At 41.9% G+C, this 21,992-nt stretch overlaps 1 protein-coding gene across 3 annotated transcripts; it reads right to left on the minus strand.

Annotated features, from left to right (window-relative positions):
- Positions 1 to 1,549: 1,549 nt before the first annotated feature.
- Positions 1,550 to 20,809, minus strand: ccdc30 (coiled-coil domain containing 30). Of its 3 annotated transcripts, XM_086051976.1 has the most exons (26): positions 20,681 to 20,809; positions 19,898 to 20,066; positions 16,193 to 16,375; positions 15,539 to 15,659; positions 15,025 to 15,215; positions 14,155 to 14,229; positions 13,587 to 13,743; positions 12,339 to 12,410; positions 11,868 to 11,983; positions 11,681 to 11,805; positions 11,419 to 11,611; positions 11,116 to 11,214; positions 10,164 to 10,292; positions 9,926 to 10,063; positions 8,995 to 9,173; positions 8,634 to 8,889; positions 8,171 to 8,341; positions 7,315 to 7,524; positions 6,175 to 6,332; positions 5,931 to 6,075; positions 4,655 to 4,776; positions 4,360 to 4,501; positions 4,117 to 4,253; positions 3,851 to 3,968; positions 3,643 to 3,692; positions 1,550 to 3,550 (listed from the first exon to the last, which is right to left on the minus strand). In XM_086051976.1, the coding sequence occupies exons 2-26, from the start codon at positions 19,910 to 19,912 to the stop codon at positions 3,355 to 3,357; spliced, it is 3,498 nt and encodes a 1,165-aa protein (XP_085908102.1). In that variant the 5' UTR covers positions 19,913 to 20,066; positions 20,681 to 20,809; the 3' UTR covers positions 1,550 to 3,354. The 3 variants fall into 3 exon arrangements, with proteins under 3 accessions (XP_085908102.1, XP_085908110.1, XP_085908118.1); XM_086051984.1 differs by lacking the exon at positions 14,155 to 14,229 and having other exon boundaries at positions 11,681 to 11,826; XM_086051992.1 differs by lacking the exon at positions 11,116 to 11,214.
- Positions 20,810 to 21,992: the final 1,183 nt, after the last annotated feature.

Genomic DNA, 21,992 nt, shown 5'->3' on the forward strand with positions numbered 1-21,992 from the left:
TGCTTATGGGTTAGGGATTTATTTATTTTTTTACTTTATTTTTTTTTTAAGTTTCCCATTGATCGTTTATCACCGGCAACATGGGCGTCCTTAGGCGGATAAACGGACCGATCCGTCGGCTAGGCGGAAAGCCCAACTGTGCACATAATGATAACACAAAGCTTTTGGAGACGTTTGCAGACGAAACCAGACAAGTATTCACAGCCTTTGCTCAATACATTGTTGACACACCTTTGGGAGCAGATACAGCCTCAAGTCTTTCTGAACATGATGCCACCCCAAGCTTGGCACACCTATGTATGGGCACTTTCACCCATTCCTCTTTGCATCTTCTCTCAAGTTCCCCCCCCCCCCCCCCCCCCTCCAAAATGCTTGGTGCACAAATGTGCAATGACAAGACTTGAACCGGAGTGGGAATTTTTAATTTTAAGTGTGCATGCACACCACTTACAGTATGTGACCCCTCTTCATGGCAAAGGCTGTATATACCTGTGAACATTCATTTGATTTTGTTTTAATAAATGCTGAATTAAACTAAAAAAAAAAAAAAAATACAAAAAATGTTATGTGTTTTGTGCAGAGTATTTTTGGGGGTTGGGTATTATTTGGCATTTTTGCAGTAGGGTAACAAAATGGGAAAAGTGAGGTGTGGTGAACACTACCTAAAATGTATTGTACATGCCAGGATTCATGACGCCTTCCTCTTTTATGTTCTCTCTCGCATAGTATTATTTTGACTGCACACAGTATTCTTGGTTTTGTTTCCGTTGTACTTCTAAACCACTTGATGGTACTTAATGGGATACGCTGTATCCTTCGGGGCACTAGTGCAAAGGTGCCACGGCGAGGCATCACGTCCGAGAAGGAACCATGAACTAAACGGTGTACAAAAATGAACAGTAAACAAAAAAGTCCAAGTGCAAGACTCAAGTCACTGGCCTTGGCAACTTTTGACATTTACACCAACAACAAACCCTGCCTCTTCAACTTAACTCTCTCTTTCGAGAAAACGGGCAGAATGTTCATATTGCTGTACTGTATAACATCTTACTCATAATATCTATTTTTTAAAGGTTTAATAAATGTGTTTTGTTTGGAGAGGGGAAAAAAAACTATTACCTTTGTATGTTATTAATCTTTTATATTTTACATGTAAGCCTTAACTGTTTTTCATCCCATCTCCATTATTCTGTATTGTGTTCTGCAGTATTCAGTCATGCAAACTTTTTTTTTTCTTGTTCCCTCCTGCATGGAGCTGTAATCTGTATAATAACTGTTTAACCTGAGTTCTCTATGGAAAAATATTGAGTAGATTTATTAAACCTTTTCCTGTCTTGCATTGTGGCTTCATATACAGTTTCTAGACAACTAAATATGCACAACCAAGACTGAAAAGTTAACCCATGGGTTAGCAAAGTTCAAACTTAAAAAAAAAAAAATCTTTGTATCTTGCCCTTGTTTATTAATAAAGAGACTGTTATAAATTCAGAGCAGTTCGCCTGTTTTGTCTGAAATTGAGTGTACATGCAGAACAAGATGCACAAGCGAATTTGTGTGGTGTTCTTTATTTATGAAAATAGTTTATAAAAAAAGTCAAGGTTCTTTTGCGTTTCATGCACACGGCTATTTATCAACCTCGTCACAGAGCAGCAAGACAAAGTCACACTTTGTCATTTTGGCACATTTAAGACAAAAAAAACTACCGTTTGTACAAAGCATATAATGCAAATAGTGATGTGATGGTACATAAAGCGCCCTCTTAGTGTAATAACATTCTTGCAAAATCTCCTGTGAATGAACAAATCATGCTTGTAGAGTCAAAATAGAGGAAAGAAGCAGCCTTCACTCTTCTGACGTTTAAAACGATCTTCGTATCATCAATACTGGAGTGGCAACAGCAGTGGAGAGAAACCTGGTACTATTTGCCAACCAGCCACAATATTATGACCACTGGTACAATAAAGAGCTGCATGAAACATTCTGAACATATCGTTGAATTAATTAAGAATAATCTGAATGTGTGCTGGACAATGCCCGCCAAAGATAAAATTGACTTCTAACCTCATTTATCCGAAGCTTCTGGTCAAACAGGACATACTTTCTGCAACAGCATTGACAAAGACTGCAAATGAATGGGATTTGTTGCTCTGACTTCAATAGGAAATGACCCCAACTTGATCACACCATTTTTTTTATCGCGTGAGGGGAACTGGAGTGCCGCCCCCCCTCAGTCTAGTGGTAGTTCGTCAACGTTTGTCGTCGGGAACACTAACGGACGCCGGTTTAAAATGCTAGTCGGACCGGCCTTTAGGCGATTACTATTTGGTCCGGCCGGACAAAATGGCAGAAAAATGGACAGCGGAAGGTTATCCCGGCTGTAGGCAGAAGGTGAGTAAAATGCCCAGCTCTGCTGTTTTCATTTACATCAATTAATCATCAACCTCGTCACGGTTTGAAATTGTTTACTCAAAGTATACTATCACTCATTATATCAAAAATTCTGGCGTTCTGCTCTTAATTTCTTAATTAGGGTAATTGTGCATTAATTACCAGAGTTTGGGCATTAAAGTAACACTGTCCATGACCACCACCCCCTCATCCCCCTTTCGCGAGCATCAGGAAGAGTCCTCGTACCTCCAATTCAATTCAGTTTTCAAGTGACCCCCAAAACAACGTGTTTGTTCAACCATTAACATTGCATCATCAACAAAAGCCAGCCATGTTTAACACTTTAGATTGGTCAATACTTTGTAAAAATAACAGCCACACATATGGACTGACTAATTTGTGAAAAAATACGAAATTCACTAAATTGTGACATTGGAAGTTTCGGCCTGACGCCAGCACTTTGCAAAGGCAGAATATTTGACACAGCTCTTGTAATGGCTACCATTATATTGGGTAATCGTCAGAATGTTGTGGCTGCTTGGTTCATACTATGGCATAGATAACTAAACGGGCAAAAGTGGCCGCAACACTATGACTAAATGTAAAAACATTGGCAAAATAACACAGAAGTACAAATTGTGGTTTAGGGGAGAGAAAAACGGTTAAAATGCAAATTATTCGCATCCAACGGCTACATTTTCCTAAATGTAAACATACTGAAATGCTTGATAAAGTGCTGTTTTAAATCTCAGTCAGATATCCTTTCAACATTCACTGGCCTGACATACTTTGTCCTATCTTGTTCTATTTACATCAGAATAATAAGAATCTGTCATCTTAATACCCCCTTCTCAAAAACTACAGTGGAAGTCTTCTGTTGCTATGCTGTTATTATTATCATCACCAGTCTTTTGATTCCACTTCTACTTTACCCTTTGTCTTTCCGTCATCAAGTTCTTGTGCCTGTCATGCGTCATCACTGCTATTTGGACTAACCAGAGTAGTGTCAGGAGGAAACAGTGGGGAGACAAGGTTCAGGTAGCCTTGTTCTGATGGCTGCTGCGTGGAGACAGATGCTCGTGTGCCGTCCAACGCATGCTCAAATTTGGTGCGGGAGATGGCGTCCAATAACTCCCAAGGGTCACAGGAACCGGACGTGAGGCTAGTGAACACAAATGTGAGACATGGCAGAATGTATCGGGTGATCGAAATGTGCCAAGCACAATAACGATCCCTCTCGTTTTTCACTCATACCTTACGTTGGATGTTTGCATGATGCTGTCACAGAGTACTTTCTTGGAATTCTGTTCAATCGACATCATGAATGTGTTAAAACTCTGAGCACAAGAGGGACACACTGAAAAGTACTGAGACATGATTTTGATTTCAATTCATCAAACGGGGGTTGGGCTGCAACACTTAGTCGTGTGTCTGTGTGCGGGCGCACACAAGCGTGTGTTACCTCATTGCTGTTGAAGGACTGGGCGTTCCTCAAGGCGCGCTCCAAGGAACTGACCTGATTGGACAGCCTCAGAGTTTGATCCTGCAGTCGCCCGTTTTCTGCTTCCAAGACGATGACCCTTGGAGAGACACACACTATTCATTCAGTGTGTGTTTATCGACTACTACTACTCTCACCTAGTTGACTGTTTCCCTTTAAGGGAAGCAAAGTCCTTATCAATAGTAAGGATGGTCAATATGTTGCTGGAAGGCAAGTCCGACTGACACCTGTGTTGGACAGCGGAGGCCGCCCTGATGCCGTTGCTGCCCACTTCCTCCGCTTCGCTTATCTTCAGCAGCAGCTTCCTCCTCTCCTCCAGAAGCTTCTCATTTTCCTCCATCACATTATGGATGCTCTCCTTTTCCTGTAGGTTCCAGGGCATTTGTCAAATCTCAGGCAATTCGTGACGCACTTTTAAATGAGGACATGCATCGGAGTTGGTCGCACAAGGTGGTGGCATAATTGCTGACCTTGTTCAAGAGACTGGCGGCCAGGGATAAGTCGTTCTCCAGTTTCTGGATGGTGTTGTCCCGCTGTGCAGTGGCTTGGACAAAGACCTGCTTGGCCTGATGTAGTTTGGTCTTGTGTCTACTCTGTTTTTCATTGTACTTCCTAGTTGGAGTGGCAATGAAGCCATTAACACGAGGCATTTCCCCCCCATCTCACATTTCAGTTCAACCTGTGACTCATAGCACGATCTTATTTGGCTCAGACAAAGTGCATGCTGAAAACGCATTCCACGTAAGAACAACATTTTGGTCTCACCTGACATATGTATTCAGTTGCAGGAAAACCTGCTTGAGCTCTCCCTGCATTCTGTCACAATCTAGCTGACTGGCCGCTAGGTCATCCTTCAGTCTGCGACAAGATGCTTGGTCATCTCTTATCTGAAAAACAAGCCTGCTATCAGTCTGAAGTGGCCCCAAAAAAAAAAAAAAATGTTACTCTTTCGAAGGAGACACACTGGGGTGTACAGTGTACAGTGCAATAGAATTAAAGATGCATCCCGGATCCCAGCATGGAATTAAAACAAAAAAACTGATGGAAAAATATGAATAAATAATAATATTAATAATGAATGAAAACTACAAATGTGATAAACAATGCAGGTTAAAAGATCCTCATGATTTTAAATGAAATAGTATTTCGTGTATTACATTCAAAAAGCCTCGATTGAACGGTTTCAGATAAATATAAATATGAAACGTTAACATAACGCAGCATAACATACCCATTAATACTATAGGAAAGTAAGTCAATGGCTCCGTATTACAGTATTTTCGACGATATGCATCTAAATCACCACCATAACACATAATTGAGGCATTGCAATTGCACAAATTTATATTAATGCTTCAAGGAACAAATCAATTAAAATCATATTTAAGTATTATCTTATATGCACACGTGTATTGTATATCGCTGGTGTGGGGCCAAAACTTTGCACAACCGAAATAGTCACTTTTTAGGAGACCCCCAAAACAGCAAGCATTGCATCGTGAAAGCGAGCAAACCATTTTCAACATTTTAGGTTGGTCGATAATGTGTAAAAGTAGCACGCACGCATGTGGATTGACCAATAGTGTCGATTTTTGAAAAAATATGAAATTCACCAAAATGTGACTTAATGAGGTTATGGTCCGACGCCAGCGAAAGGCAGTGGTCCCAAAACTTTTTTGCATCACTGATCTTGGATAGCAAAAAATGTAATTCCCAAATTAGGATCATTTTGATCCAAATGACATTTTTTGAACAACTAGCACCTTGTGAAATGTTATCAGAATAGGAGAGTGCAAATCAATCAAATGACGGTGGACTCTCAGTCAAGAGAGTGGAGGCTGATATCAAGCGACTTTATCCAGTTTAGTCTCTCCCATTTTTGTACACATTCATGGTGAAACCGTTTGACATTTGGGCCGTATTTTTCTTGAAATTGTAGGTCACCTTTTTCAAGCACAGTTCTTTAAAGGGCTCACCGACCATTACAAGGAGTATGAAATGTGATTTGATGGTATCAGCATACAATGAAGACATTCTGTACCTCCTCCCGGGCCTTATTAAGTTCTGCCTCCCTCTGTTGTGCTCGGTGGCTGAGCTCAGCATTGGTTCTGGTGAGCGAGGCCTCCTTCAACCTCAAGGAACGTACCTGGTGCTGGAGCTCCTCCTCACGCTGTTCTAAGAGCTTCCTGAAAAAGACAGATGGACGATGACGGCAGCTAGGCCATAGTGATACGGGACAGGTTAAAACAGGACACCGCGTTGGCATTTCTGCACTTTGTTAGGACCTTTTGATGTGGTCCTCCTGCTGCTGGGCTTTCAAGGAGGACAAAGTGTCGGATAGATCTCTGCTGTCCCGTTCCAGGCGGCTGCTTTCGCTGGACCGAGCCTCTTCCACACGCAGCTGGTGTTGAGTGGTCTTGAGCTGTTGCTGCAGCTCCACCACCTGCCGTCACAATCAAATGCAACCGATAACAAAGCGGCGCTACTCGCAGAAGCAACACCACCAGACAGAAAGAGTTTGTTTGCCGATAACCTGTGAAAATCATCTTTTAAAAGAGCGCAGACGTTGGCAAAAATCAATTGAGTGAAACGCAACCACAAAAGTTTCTGAGTAGTCAAAAGGACCCAGATTTAAACTAAAATGCAATATAACTGTAGATATGCACACCAAATAAGATGATCTGATGAAAGCAATCACAGCATCTTTCTCTGTAAAATTGGTGCTAGGCAGCACGGGTGGGGTGCCATAGTGGTTTGCTCGTCTGCCTCACAGTTCTGAAGTTTGGGTTTGAAATCTTGGCACTGGGCTTCCTCTGTGGTATTTCCATGTTCTCAACATGCTTGTGTCGTGGGTTTTCTCCAGATACTCTGGCATCCTCCCACATTTAAAAAAAAAACAACATTCATTAAAGTTCAAAATTGTTCATTGGTGTGAATTCTTGTTTGTCTACATGTGCCCTTCACTTGTCTGGCAACCAGTGCAGGGTGTACCAGGCCCAGCTGACCCATGACCTTAATTAGGATAAGCACTGTAGAAAAATTAGTAGATGGATGGATGCAAATTGGTGCCAAATATGTTGGATCAGATCCAAATCCATTACAGCTTCTGATCCAGCATTGTCCATGTCTTTCAAAGTGGTTATGATTTAATGGAAAGATTGAAGCATATCAATAAGGATGTGACGTTTTTCAAAAATACAGCACAGATTTTTTTTTTTCTTCTAATCATGTGTCATCAAAAGTAAATGAGAATATTCTTTGAAGAATAACATTACTACTAGCATTAAAAAAACCTAAATGAAAAACTGTGGACAACAACAGAGTGTAAGGGTGAGCATCAGGACAATCGCTTTCATTTGCTTTAAAGCAAAATGTAGCAATCCAATGGGATCAGAGTGCAATACTTGAGCTCCCCCCGCAATGACCTTTTTGTCAGCAGCAATGACCCTCGCCCTCTCGGCCTGCAACTCCTCCTGCAGACTGTTGGCGACGCTGCGGTTGGCCGAGCTGCGTGCCAGCTCCAGCTCCAACTCTTTGATTCTTTGTTGCTGACGTTCTGAAACAGCCATATGAGTGTGAAGACTCTGCTCAACTTGGGCCAACTTGGTCTGCGCCTGGTTCAGCTCTGCAGAAAGCTAAAGGAGGCAATTTTATTATTAGCAACATTTCCTTGTATGTGTCACTCATTCCTCCTCCCTTGATAGTTTAAGGCCGGGTACACTCAAAAGACAATTGGGCTGTTTTTGCCCCGATTTGAACCCTTCCTGACCAAGGATGTCAGGAGCACAACGATCTTATAAGTTTGGCCTATCATATTATCCCTTTCTCAGATGTGTTTTAAGAGTTGATTAGTCCCGATAATTTGGCCCAAAACGAGTCGGAACGACAATCTTAAAAAAAATCATTGCCGTTTTTCCATGCTCCCACGGTCCTCTTTGGAAACACTCAGCGGCCATCGGCGCGTACCTGGAAGTGCCTGCTTGTCTTTGTGTTTGTGAGATCACGTGTGATCACGTGAGAGCTCTGCCTCGGAGGGCAGCATTCTACACCGGTGTTGGAGCAGAAATCTTTAGGTTTGTGGTGATCTTTTTTTGAGAGAGTTGGAGCAGACCACACACAAAACGACCAAACTGTTCATTGCCTATTTGTTTTTTTTAATCGTTATGTGTGACGTCATTCACACATTTAAAAAAATCGTTTAAAATTTGAACAATCCTTATGTGTGTACCAGGCCTTGAGGAATAGCTGTCCAACGAATACAAAAAAAAAAAAAAAAAACACCCTGAGTTTTTCATTGTCCAGCAGGGTGTTGTGCCTCTTCAGATCCATGTTCTGCTCCTTTTCATAGCGCAGTTCTCGTTCTGCGGAGGTGAAAAGGCTCTGTACTCTCTGCAGGTCCTGCTTCAAATGTTTAACCTCTTCTGCCCTCTGACTCAAGACTATGCTCAGGGACTAAAGAGAAAATGGAGAGACAGGGATACTAGGGATGAAAATCATACAAACGCTCAATTATTAGCCAGATTTTATTAAAGATAAAATGGAAGCCCTCATGATTTAAAAATAAACAAATAAATAAATGAATGAATAAATAAATAAAGAACGTGTTAACGAAGTCACATCAGGGATCTGTTTATGATCTGATATGAAGCTTTCATGACAGCTACTGCATCAAAATAACTAATACAAGATGATTTTTTTTTTGTGAATCTAAATCGCTTTCCCAGATGAAGTTCAGTGCACTTACCTGATCCAAACATTTGTTGTTGGTATTCTCCACTGGACCAAAACCTGACTCTAATTGAAGTGACTTCAGGTTCCTGCTAAGTGCTTCATTAGCTACACAATGTTGTCCCTGCTGCTGCTGGAGCTGCTCTTTGAGGTGTTGTATCTCAAGCTCTAGTTTCTCTCTTTCCCCTTCAACCACCAGCTTCATCTGGAGGCTGTCGCTCAGTTTGGCCTGCAGCTCAACGGCCTGCCGCCGCTCAGAGGCCATCTCATCTCTGGACAAGCCAATACACGTCAGCCAAAAAAGAAAGCTTTGCTGTCATCGGCCCGTCATTTCTCTCCTTTCAGAATTTCTGGGCCATACGTCAAATTCCACCAACCTGAGTGTGTTGTGTTCTGTCTGAAGGCTGATGAGTTCTTTGGTCAGCAGGTCAGCCTGCTCCTGCAGCTGGTCCACCTGTATTCTGTTCTCCCGCAGGTTCTTTTGGGTGGCATTACTGTCTTTGTGACGCTCCAACTCACTCTGGAGACGACGGTGAGCTCGCTCCATCTGGGCTAACTGAGACACATGGTAATGGATTATTATTATTATTATTTTTTTTAATATTCAATGCACATGCTTTGGTTTTAGGAGACCCCTGTCTGTACTCAATCATAAATTAGTATGTGAATTTTAGCATGCAATTATATCTCAGTCCTGCGTGTTAGTATATAAAATTAAATTGCAGGAAGAGCCAGAAAACAGCAGAGCTGTGCATCGTCTCTCCATCGCCGAGTTCCCGTCCTGCGCATTTAAAATCGACCACGTGGTCCCGGCCCATCCCTTGTCTGGGACAGCCAATCGGCATTGAGAATGTAATTTTCACGTCACACGCAGACGCCGCACGAGTAGACACGCCGCCATACGGAGAATAAATATGAAAACAAAAACAACTGACACACATACACGCACAGCATGGTGATCGGTAAAATGAAAAGAATATCATTGCAAAGCATGTCATTGCGTCTGTGGGACCGCAAGGTACACAACACTCTTATATTTTATTTTTTCCTTACTCAACCGCGTGTCAGGAGTGCGGCGCCTGCGTGTGAGGTATCTGTTAAGTCCACTCTCAACGCCGTTTGGCTGACTCGGACCGGACCACGTGGGTCGACTAAATATATAGTATGGGAACTCGGGGGCCGAGGGACGATGCCCAGCTCTGCAAAACAGGTCGCAACCAACCTCCTGAAATGATGATCTACTGTAGTTCATTGTAAAAAGAGCAATACTAAGACAACTCTTCTGTGTAAAGACAACATCTGGCAAACCTTCTCCTCCAGAACTGCCTTTTCCCCCTTGACTTGGTTGAGACCCTTGATGAGGGTTTTCCCTTGTTGGCAGTCAGTCGTGAGACTGTTGACCTCAAGTCTTAGCTTCTTCAGCTCTCGCTCACCGATCTGCAAAGCCTTGGTTGGAATCAGGAAAAGCGTTGTTTCAGTTTAAATTTTTACACAGTGAGAAAATGCAAATGCATACAACGAAGCCGTGTATTGTGCAGTATAATACCTCCTTGTCTTTTTTTAAGGCGGTCTGAGCAGCACTGAGGTCAAGCTCTAGTTGTTTCCTCCAGTCCTTCTCCTCAGTCAGACGAGCTTCCAGCAAAGCTATTCTCTCTGGGCTACTGTCCCGCAGGTGCTTGATATACAGAGACAAAGGAGCATGACGCATTTGCTTTTGTTTTATTACTCTATTAACCTTTCTACATTACAATGTCACATGAAGGATGATTCAGAGTCATGTTTTGATTAAAACCATGGACAGTTTCCATAACTTAGGCGAGAGGGGAAAATGGACATTATTGGTTTGGTGCTGCTTTCAATTACAAGCCAGTTCACTTTCTATTCATATCTTGCTGTCCCTCCATTGAACTGCGGGGCAATGGGGCCGAGGAAGACCCTGCTCAATTTTGGACTTGGATCCAGGATTTTGTTTAGGTAACCAGGGTGGGGTATTTTTGGACACTTTGCAGCATTTTTTTAGGAAATGATACCTGACACTTTTTGCAAAAGTTACCTGGACAAAAGAACAACAAAATATACTGTAAATTCCCTCATGACAACAGCATTCTGTGTCCATGCAATTGTAAAATATGAGCATAAAAATGACAGTTGTTACAAGTCCTAAATGTGTAAACATTAATTGAAAAAGTCCTGTCATTACAAAAAATGTTCTTAAGGTTTCAGATACTTTAATGTATGTTTTAAGCAAAAAGGGAAGTATAATCAAATACCTCAATGAGACTCATTCTCGTGTATTTTACATTATAGAGAGATGGCTCTTATAATAACTGTTATCACACAGACATTAACTCATTCACTGCCAGAGACGAATTTATTTGTCTTTTCACCGTCCTGCCATTCAATCCCAGGAACCTAGTTATATTTTAAATTTTTTTCAAACTTTAGGTCAAAAGAGGGTGTGAGAATGTCTGGCAGTGATTGAGCTAAGGGTTTCTTACCAGCTGCAAGAAGGACTCTGCTGTTTTGACATCTTCACCATTCTTTAACAGCTTTTCTTGAGTTTCTTGCTTCTTCAGCTCTCCCTCAAGGTTTTTGATCTGCATGATCAGTTCACATCTATTACTAATCCTTCAAGGAGATGGCCCTAAATGCCAACCTTAAACTCTCTTTAGAAAAAAAAAAAAACCTTCCATTACTTGGATGTCTGGCAAACAAACTGCCTACCTTCCACTATTCTGCCAAAATATGAATTATCAATCCCACAGTATTTTTCAAGGACGCTTTAATGCTGATCATTTTACCCGTCGGTGTAGTCCCTCCAGTTCTCCGTCATGGCGAAGCCTCTCCTCCTTGCTGGCATTCTGGGCCTCGCCAAGCAGAGCCTCCAACTCCTCATTCCTCTCCTCCAGATCTTCCTGCTCCTTGCGTAGCCTTTGGAGTTGACGCTCCAACTCTCTCACCTGAACTAGTCTGTCCTCAATCACTGCATGACAGCTGACAGAATAGGAGGAGTCAGTATAAGGGTATTGATCGAGAGACCGTTGTTAAAGACTACATGTTTACCGTTTGTGAGTCGGATCAGACTCTTTAGTTGAAAAGTCAGACATGTTATGTAGTTCACCGCAACTGTTGTCTTGCCTCCCGTCCTCTTTCAGGGAAGCATCTTGGTCTTTGTGTCTTGTTTCCAACTGGACAAACACAACCGCATACTATAGTCTCAAATTAAATAGACTTATACAGTAACTCTAACCTGCTCAAGAAGATTTTTCTTGTCAGACTCTAAAGAGCACAGCATCTCCCTCAGACTTCGGTTGTCAGCATCGAGTCTGTCACTTTGCTCTTTGGCACGCTGCAGCTTCAGCATATCTGGAAAAATTACATCACCTTCTCAATGTAGAGGAGCAGCAGTTCTACTCTAAATTTGAAGTTCGGATTGAAAATTTATCTTTTGCGCTACCAGTCCTGGATTTTTTTCTGGCATCGACCGACATCGTATTCATATTAGTTAGACTGATGATGGCATATTACTTTGGTAACATTCATAATTCTAAAAAAAATAAAAAATAAAAAAAGTTTGCAATTTTATAACGTTGACATTAAATACAACTGTACAGTATAAACAAATTGAGCACCATATCAATGACAAAGATACTGAAGTATAAATAAATGCTTATCTTGCCGCCGTAACTACATGTCAATCACAAAATGTCCACAATCTCACCGCACTGTTTTAGTTTGTCCACTTCTTTCTTCAGAATGTCTAATTCTTGGAGTGTTTCGTGAAGCTCAGACCCTGAGATTAAAAACAGTTTATTTTGTGAGGTGCAAACACTTCATTTCCTTGCAGATGACTTTAGAGACAAAACCGTAAGTAGAAGCAGCCCGGAGAAAGTAAATGTGCTAAACAGCAATTGGACAAGCCCCACATGTTGACCTGCAATCCATACGAAAGAGTACTTAGCAGAGCTGGGCACTTGACCATTTTTTGCCGGTCCGGCCACGACCCTCCACCCTTGACTTGGGTACCCTTCAGGCCGCGACCATCCGGCCATATTCATAAACATTGTCGGTCCCCGCCCTATTCCGCCCCCCGACCCCAAAAAAAATTGTATAATTATTTGGGTCCAACAGACGGCCAGAAGTCGCAGTCAAGTTACTTATTTTCCTCACTTCCCTTTCTTCCCGGCCTTCAAAATAAAAGCATAACAGCAAACCACTATACACTGCAGGTTTGCTATGGCGTATTTCCGGAAGTAGGGAACACCAATAAAAGTGCATGGACCCCACCTTGATGTGCTAGCGTCTGAATATACTCGTGGACACAAATTGTTTTGAAACAAGTTGGGGGCGTCGCTTCAAAAAGACAGCGACAACAATGCATATCGTGCCTGCTACAACCATAAAGGGACCGAGATGACTATACGATTCTTTACACACACAACGCTGCCGAACTAGTTTTGCTTTGCAGCAGCTTTGCAATGAGCTGCGTTCTGCATTCTCTCCTCCGTGTGGGAAACTGTATGTCATCGCAACATAATGGACCGATGAGAGCAGCAACAATTCCTGATGGGTGCGTGGCATGTGTTGCAGCCCTGTCGCCAACAGCACAATGCGTTGGTCACGTGAATCATTGCGGCAGTTGTTTGTGCAAGAAGAGACGTGGAACAGCAACGTGCGTTCAAGCGTGTTTGTATTTCCTTATTGTCACATCACGTAACCCGCGCCTCCCACGTGGTATCGATGCAATGCTCGGCTTCTCTACTTTCGTTTTTTTTGTTTTGTTTTTTTAGAAGTTGGTAGTTGGAAACAGTAACGGAATCCCGTTTCAAACAATAGTCGGACCAGCCTATAGGCGATTACTATTTGGGCCGATAAACGGACAGCGGAAGGGTACCCCGGCTGTAGGCAATAAACTGACTTTTCAGTAAAATGCCCAACTCTGGTATTTAGTATCATTAGAGTAACACACCGCAGGGGTCTAGGCTGTTGCTTTTGGCCACATCTAGTTCATTGTTGAGCCTTCGGATTTCGTGATGAGCCATCTCCAGCCTGCTCGACGCCTCCTCCAAATCACGCTCGAGGCGCCGGCGTTCACTTTGCTCGCGTGACAGCTCCTCACTGTGCGCCTGTTGTCGGACAAAATAGGCATTAATGACAGGTGGATTAGACAGGGGGATTGGGAGTAGACAAAGTGGGTAACTTGTCAGAGACATGCGTTTTGAGGATTGAGTTGAGTTCATCATCGCCGCCCGTCTGCAAAGTAGTGAGGGCTATCAGACAACATGTTCTATTACAATTCACCTGCACAAGTGCAACAACAAATGATTCTCATGCTGGCAATTGCGACGTGCCCCTGCAAGCCCATCAGTTTCCAGCACAAGGACGTGTTAGTGACAAAACCATTGCTGTGGTCATGCAGGTACGAGTAGTAACAAGCAATGCCACAGTGAAATAAGCCACAGAAACTTCTGTTCACGTGGTTGTTTTAAATCATGGCGTATGTTAGTTGAGTTAGTTAGTCTTGAGAGGGAACCTACAGGGGTAATATTGTTTTTGTTCTGAGCAGACCTGCGCAGCCCAAACAGCTTCTTCCATGGAGTCTGGGATGAACCCTGCTGAGAGCAAAGACCAGCGTGTACAGCAGCACACCAAACAATACGATTAGAAGAGGACAAAAGAAGGTCGAGCGGGGCTTGACGCTGGTGTCTTTGACCAGCAGAACGCAGAAGAAGTCCGCTCAAATTTATGAGGTGGCTGTACCTGTACACACTGATCAAAAGACGTGTGCTTTAACCCGATGATTGATATACCCATTTCAAATTAAAGAGATAAACTGAATATTGCAGATCTAAATTGTGTTTGAATGCTGAGAAATACAGTTGGAGAGCCTCATGACAACAGAATATTGTAAAATATGAAGTTAAAAAAAAACAAAAAAACTACTCAGATTAGAATGGGTCCCAGAAGTCAGTGCTACATTCATGTGGTGGTTGCACCTCAACTCATTGGTCAAAAGATGTTTACTTTGACCATCACCATGACATGCCCACTTAAGAGAGATGAACAAGTAACTGGATTTCAATTGAATGTTTAACTCCAGAGAGATACAGAAATGCAAATTTAATTTTGGAATAGAAATGCTGGTTATACATAATCTCACATCATAGAAATGTTAAGATTTCATGCAAAAATTGCTCCAATCTGATTGGGTGCTTAAGGGGACTCCAATGAAATGGTGACATCATTTCTTATCTTTGGTCGTCAAGGCTCCATTACTTGATTTAACTGTATTCTAAATGGTGCTTCTATTCTGCAACAATGACATTTTAATGCCTGACAACGGTGTAACAGAAGTCACTAAATATATAGAGGCCATTAGCAGAACTCGTAAGTAGTGTGCTCTTCACCTGTATCTGGACATCCCTTGCATTGCCAGGCAAGCTCTGCCTCTCCAGCCTTCTCTCAGTAGTGTCTAGCCTCTCCAGGAGTGTTGCCCTCTCCACCAGGAGGTAAGCCACCTGCTCACTGGGGCTGCTCAAGCCCATCTCTCCGAGGTCTTCCTGCGCCAACATCTCTGCCAGCTCCTTGCTCTGAATCTCTAGAAGACACGTTTTGGAAAACAGGACGGGAAAATAAGACTCACGGAAGAACAGGTATAATTTGTAGACTATTCATGAAAAATTTGAGTGAAATTTGAAATGTGTTCCAAATTGCACCATTCAGCTCATTGCTAGAAGACAGCAAGTTGTGTAAAATACTAAAACAATGAACAGTTGGACACCGGTTTAGTGAAGGTCAAATTCAGTTCACCTGTAAAAGTGCATTTCAAGTCCATCCTAAAATGTCACCCTCACATTTTTTTGTAAGTAGTGTATGTCCTTTGAATGAATGTGGTGTGCAGCAAAGTTGCAAAGGTCTCACCTTGTTGCTGTCTGATGTGGCGGAGCTCTTGTCGCAGTTGTTCATTGTCTCTTTCATAGTCAGCAGTTACGCACTCGCGCTGCTGCAGGAGGCCGCGGATATGCGCTACGTAGCTGTCCACCTAACAAATAAAATAACCCATTTCAAAAGGTACAAAAGTTCTCAAGGAAAGCAGACCAAATAATTAAACAAAACAACATTTTCCAACTGGAAGAGGTCTGTACTAGTAAGGGAGGTCAGACTCGCTGCTGATTGGACGAGAGGACTGTCCCTCTCGTGGTCCAGTCAGCGATGAGTCTGATCTACCTCACCAGTACCTACTGCTTCCGGTAGATTTGCACTTCAACCTCTGGAAGAGGTTGGTAAAATTGACAAACATGAATGTACATTAACATGTGCAAAGTGCATTTCTGAACACATGATCAAAAAAGAGTGAGGAACACAATCGCACGTACATAATTTGTAAAAATGAATGTTTGTGTATTTGTGATTTGAAAAAAAAATAAATCTTTTAATAAGTTACCAGTACATACTTTCCATTGGACAACAACAAAAAAGTGGAATTAAACGTCAAAATTGTACTACAGAAACAAAATGTAACCAATCTGAATTGATTATAGACAGAGTAGGAACATGACAGGAACAATGTCTCACCTCCTTCATCTCGTTGGCCTGCTGGGAGCGCAAAGTGCGCAGCTCCTGAGCGGACAGCTGCAGGTGCGCTTCAGTGTCGAGGAGTCGCTGCCAAAGGTGGTGCTGGCGCTCCTCCGTACTGGCCCCTGGAGGCAAACCATCCTGCTGGAGTCGTGCAGATATCCGGTCCAGCTCCGTATGCACCTGAGGGCACAGGACAAAGCCGATTTTTCACGTTGACTTAATATATAATGCTTGATGGCGGTTTGTTATTTACCAATTCATCCATTTTCAACTACACACTGAAAAACTCACCTAATCGCATTTATTGTGCTCTTTCTTTAACGCCCTAAGATACAAAAAGAAATGCCACTCAAAGCCCTGTGTAATTGTAAAGTCGTAATTGCGCTGAAGTGCTCCATCTCGATTAAGAATTCTAGGCATCTGTATGTTAGGGAGGTTTAGCCCGGGTTGTTAGCAGAAGAAATAACTTGCATTTTTGTGTGCTTGTTTTTGGACTGGCAACTGGCTATTGAAAAACTCAAGCTAACATATGACAAGTCTCGTTATTGATTGACAATTGCTATTTTATGGGTTGTTAAGTCAAACACATACACATAGGGCTGGGCGATAAATCAACATATTTATTTATTTATATTCTTTTTATTTCACTGATGACAATGCTGTGCGAGTGTGTGTGTCAGTTGTTTTTGTTTGATATTTTTTCTTTGTTTGGCGGCGTGTCTGCTCGTGCGGCACCTGAGTGTGACATGAAGATTACGTTCTCGACGCCGATTGGCTGTCGCCGGCGTGGGACGGGCCAGGACCACGTGGGTCGATTGAATATACACAGACAGAACCAGTGAAGAAGTCTTCAAATGGACAAAGTGTGCTGTGGAGTGTGTTTGCCAAACAAAAGTGAAGCAAAATTTTGTAAAATGGCCAGCTGCCTCAAAGCAACACTTGCAATCGGATTATACTGTGCAAACGAACATGATTAAACACCTCCAAATGGATATATCTTACAAAAATAAAGGAATGGTCAGTCAAATACATGCTAGCTCCAGTTTTACCAGGCTCTAACACTCTGTCGCACTGAAGTCACAATCAGGTACTGTGCCATGAAAAAGTATTTGCCCCCTTCTAAATTTGTATTTTTTTGCATAGTTTCTCCAAATTTATGTTTAAGACCATCAAACAAATGTAAAGGACAGACAAAAGAAACCTCAGTAAATATAATACAGTATGCAGATTTTAAATGGAGATTTGTTTTATTAAGGGAAAAAATATTCAAAGCTACCTGCCCCTGTGTGAAAAAGTATGTGTCCCACTTGTCAAGTTATGAATTTACTGTGGCTATTTTCAAAATTTTCAGTTCATTTTCACTGACCACACCTAAGCCTGACTACCTCCAGACCAGCTGAGTCAAGAAATCACCTAAATAGAACGTGTCTGGAAAAAATGAAGTCGGCCATAACATCTCAACAAAGATGAAACAAAATGCCATAATCCCCAAAAATTCAAGAACAGCTGAGAAATGAAGTAACTAACAAGTATCAGTCTGGAAAAAAAAAGGCATTCCTAAAGCTTTAGGACTCCAGCAAATCTCAGTGAGAGCCATCATCATCCACAAATTAAGAAAGCATGGAACGGTGGTAAACCTTCCCAGGAGTGGCCAGCCTACGGAAATTACCCCAAGAGTACAGTGACAACTCATCCAGGGCGTCACAAAGGAACTTCTGGCCTCCCTCAACTCAGTTTTAAGGTCAGTGTTCATAACTCAACAATGAGGAAGAGACTGGGCAAAAATGACATCCATGGCAGAGTTCCAAGACAAAAAACAGTGCTGAACAAAAAGAACATAAAAGCTTGTCTTACTTTTACAAAACATATCTTGCCAAGACATTGGGGAGAATATTCTATGGACTAACAAAACGAAAGTTGAACTTTTTGGGAAGGTATGCATCTCGTTACTTCTGGTGAAAATGTACACAGCATTTCAGAAAAAAAACATCATACCAACAGTCAAACATGGTGTGGTGGTAGTATGATGGTCTGGGGCTGCTTCACTAATTCAGGACCTGGATAACTTGCTGTAATTGATGGAACCATAAATGGTGGAATGCAGAAAATCCTGAGGGAGAATGTTGGGCCATCAGTTTGTGACATCAAGATGAAGCACATTTGGGGTTGCATCATAGCAATGATCGAAAAAACATCACCAAGTCAACTTCTAAAAGGCTAAAAAAATATATTTTTTTTTTCATTAAAAAATGAAGGTTTTGGAGTGGCTTGGTCAAAGTCCAGAATTTAATCTGATCAAAATGCTGCGGCATAACCATTAAAAGGCTGCTAATGCTCAAAAACCCTCCAGTGTTGCTGAATTAAAGCAATTCTGCAAGCAAGAGTGGGCCAAATTATTTCCACGGAGATGTGAAAGACTCATTTGCCTGTAATAGAATATAAGTAAGTGAATAAATAAATAAATAAACACTTGATTTCAGTTGTTGCTGCTTAGCAGCAACCTGTTACTAGGTTTATGGGGCAATCACTTTTTCACACAAGGCCATGTAGGTTTTTTTCCCCTCACTTAATTAAAAAAATTAAAATGAAAAATAATTTAAAAACTGCATTTAGTACTTGTGTTGTCTTTGACTAATATTTAAATGTGTTTGTGATGGGAATCTTTTAAGAGCGACAAACATGCAAAAAAAATAAGAAATCAAGATTCAGAATCACTTTTTCACACCACTGCAAGTAAAACAGTAAAATATGTCACATGATTCGAATTTACTTTTAGCATGATAGGCTGTTGCAGATTAGATTTTACTCAGTCAAACAAAATCACAAATTGTTTCTTTCTATTTTTTGATAAACAACTCAACACTGGTATTTCTTCAAAAAATAGCTAGTGAGATCAAATAAAAATGTAATTACAAAAAAAATGTCAATTTTTGGCACACGTAACATGGAGGGTGGGCAATGCGCCCTGGGGCCCGCCCGTGCGGACTTGGGGTGTGAATGTAAGCACTGGCCATAAATCATAAACAAATCATAAACAGACACTGACCATAAACAGTTTTTGCAGGGTGTCAGTATAAATTACTCATGTTTTTTTTTTGCTATTCACGACAGGATTTGGTCCCTACTCTTCACAAATAGTGGGGAGATATTGCACTGTATGAACAGCACATCTTGGAAAAAAGTGTTCAACATCAAGGCTGTCAGTCTTGTGGGGAGCCGATGCTGGCTTCGGGGAGTACATAGGTGATGACTACAACTTTAGAATGGCGTGCCAACACTAAACACCTGTCGCTGAACTCAATACTGTACTTCACAGGCCGTGTAACTCGAGCTGGCCCCTCATGCGGCCCCAGGAGTGGCCCGTGACATGCAGCATATTGTCACAGGTTGTGTATCAGGTCTCAGGGGCTTGTTGTACTTAAACACTACACAAATGACTCTATATTACTGCACGAAGGAACCAAATGACACGATAACGTTAACAAGAGCAGCCAAAAGATAACTACCAGTAGAGTAACCGAGAACACAAGATTTAATTAAATGGTCATTCGGGTGCTGATATTAGTAAAAGTAGTAAGGAGATGCAATTAGTGTCGCAAAAGATGAATCAGTCATTGCATTACAACAGCAGGTCATATGAGTGACAGAAGCAAACCGGAGAAGGTTGTTAAAAGCAGGCACATCAACAGTTGAAATGTTTACCTCTTCTTGGTCCATGGTGACACATTAGGTTGTATGGAGCAGCATTGGGCAGGAATGGATGGTTGGAGGGGAAAAAGAGCAAGATTCTAGATGATGATTTGTCCTCGCAAGTCAATTGGATGTCATGTGCCAAAGTTATCTTCAAAATTCCTCTTCCGCCCCATCGTTGCTGCAGAGTATATGAAACACAACATTTATGTAGTAATAAGGAGTCTAAAAATCAGTGATGCTTGTTAAAGAGTACTTGGTACAATGCAAATCCCACAAAAGCACATTGAGATTAGGATTGACAATCTACTGAAATGCTTAAGTAAGGATTTATATAGACACAAGACATGTCATCAGGTACTGAAAGTCCTCACCAGTCATTATCCACGTCTTCTTGCAACGAGTATGGGGTTTATTTTCTTAAATTTTCAGATCAACTTTCAAATGTCAGACGAGGAGGAGAGTGCCACCCCCTGCCCCCCCCCCTTTTTTTTCCCCTGCAAACTAACACACCACTTGCATTCCTTTTGCCCACGCAGGCGAAACCAAGATGTGATTTAGCCCCGAAAGCATATTTGAAAACATCACATTCCTTTGTTCGGTGGTGAGTTAAGTGCTTGCAAAATGGCAATGCGAGTTCCAAAGTTTGAATGCGGAGCTAACGCTAACCCAGCTAACGCTAGTCAGACTCTCCTCTCTGTAGTCAGACTGGTGACCGCCGTGCTAAGAGAACACTCGGAAAAGAAACACAACACTTAGAGCTGTGTCGTACTAGCTGTGAAATCCCCTACTCACCTTTCAGAGACAACTAAGTTTAGCAAACGATTGACGACAGACGTGCTAAAGTGAAGCGAAGTGAACTGGCTTCCACGAGCACCTTGGCAACGGAGCGTACCATTAGCAACTTGCAGGAGGGGTGAGAGTTGGGGGCCAAAGCATCTGACCTCTCCCAATATATTTATACGATTTGTGATGGAACACTCTTTGTTTGAAAAAAAAAACCTCTCCGGCGTAACATGGCTAGATTTTTTTTCAAACAAGGTGGACCAAAAGTCGAACTTGATTAGCTCATTTAATTAAGGAAGGAAAGGAGAAAGGACCAATGGAAGTGCAGCACCACATCATATTCACTAACTCTGGCCTTGACCCTCATTTGAAACCTTGACCCTGAATCAAAACCTAACTTGAAACCAAAACCCTGGCTAGAAACCCAACTTTAAAACCCTACTTTGAAACCAGGGATGGCTCCAGGATTTATTTTCTCTCCCGGGGCTAAAGTGGGGCTTGACCAATACAGATGGGGGCTGAGAAAATAATTTATAAATATATATTAGAATATCATATATTAGAATATCAAATAAAATGCTGGAGGGGCTTAACTGGGTTTTCACAGACCTCTGACGTGGCTTTTCCCTTAGCCCTGGCGCAACACCATCACTGTTTGAAACCTAACCTACCCCAACAATGGCTTCAAACTGTCTTGGAAACCTAATCCTGTTTTAAAACCTTATTTTTAAACCCTAAATCTTTCATGACAAGACTAACCTTGAAACCTTAACCCTGTCTTGAAACTCTAGTTTAAAACACAAATCCTGCCTAGACAGTAGACACCCCATTTTGAAACCCAAACCCTGGCTAGAAAGCCCATTTTGAAACTCTAATCATGTGTTGAAACCTTACTTTGAAACTCAAAACCTTCTAGAAACTCTAACACTGGTCTTGAAACCCTTATTTGAGACCGAAACACCCCCTGCCTCCCACTACTGATCATACTAATGATAACCCTGGCCAGAAACCCTACTGTGAAAACGTAACCCTGGCTTGCAACGCTGTTTTGAAACTCTAATTTAAAATAAACCGCTTACAGTACATGTATGTGCATGTTAGATTGTTATTGTTGTTCTTGTTTTATGCAATAAAATGTCGGTCTGTATGAAAGCCTTGTCAGTCTGCCCATGGCCTTCTAAATTAGTAGTGCTGGCCCATGTAAATTAAACCATTGATTTCCAACCAGGGTGCCAAGGCACACTAGTGTGCCGTGAGATCTCACCAAGGAGTGCCACGGGAAATTATGTACTTTCTCTCATTTGTATGGAAATTATTATTC

This window comes from Filicampus tigris, chromosome 1, assembly GCF_054856515.1.
Source record: "Filicampus tigris isolate MCC_2025a chromosome 1, RoL_Ftig_1.0, whole genome shotgun sequence".
NCBI classification, from domain to species: Eukaryota; Metazoa; Chordata; class Actinopteri; order Syngnathiformes; family Syngnathidae; genus Filicampus; species Filicampus tigris.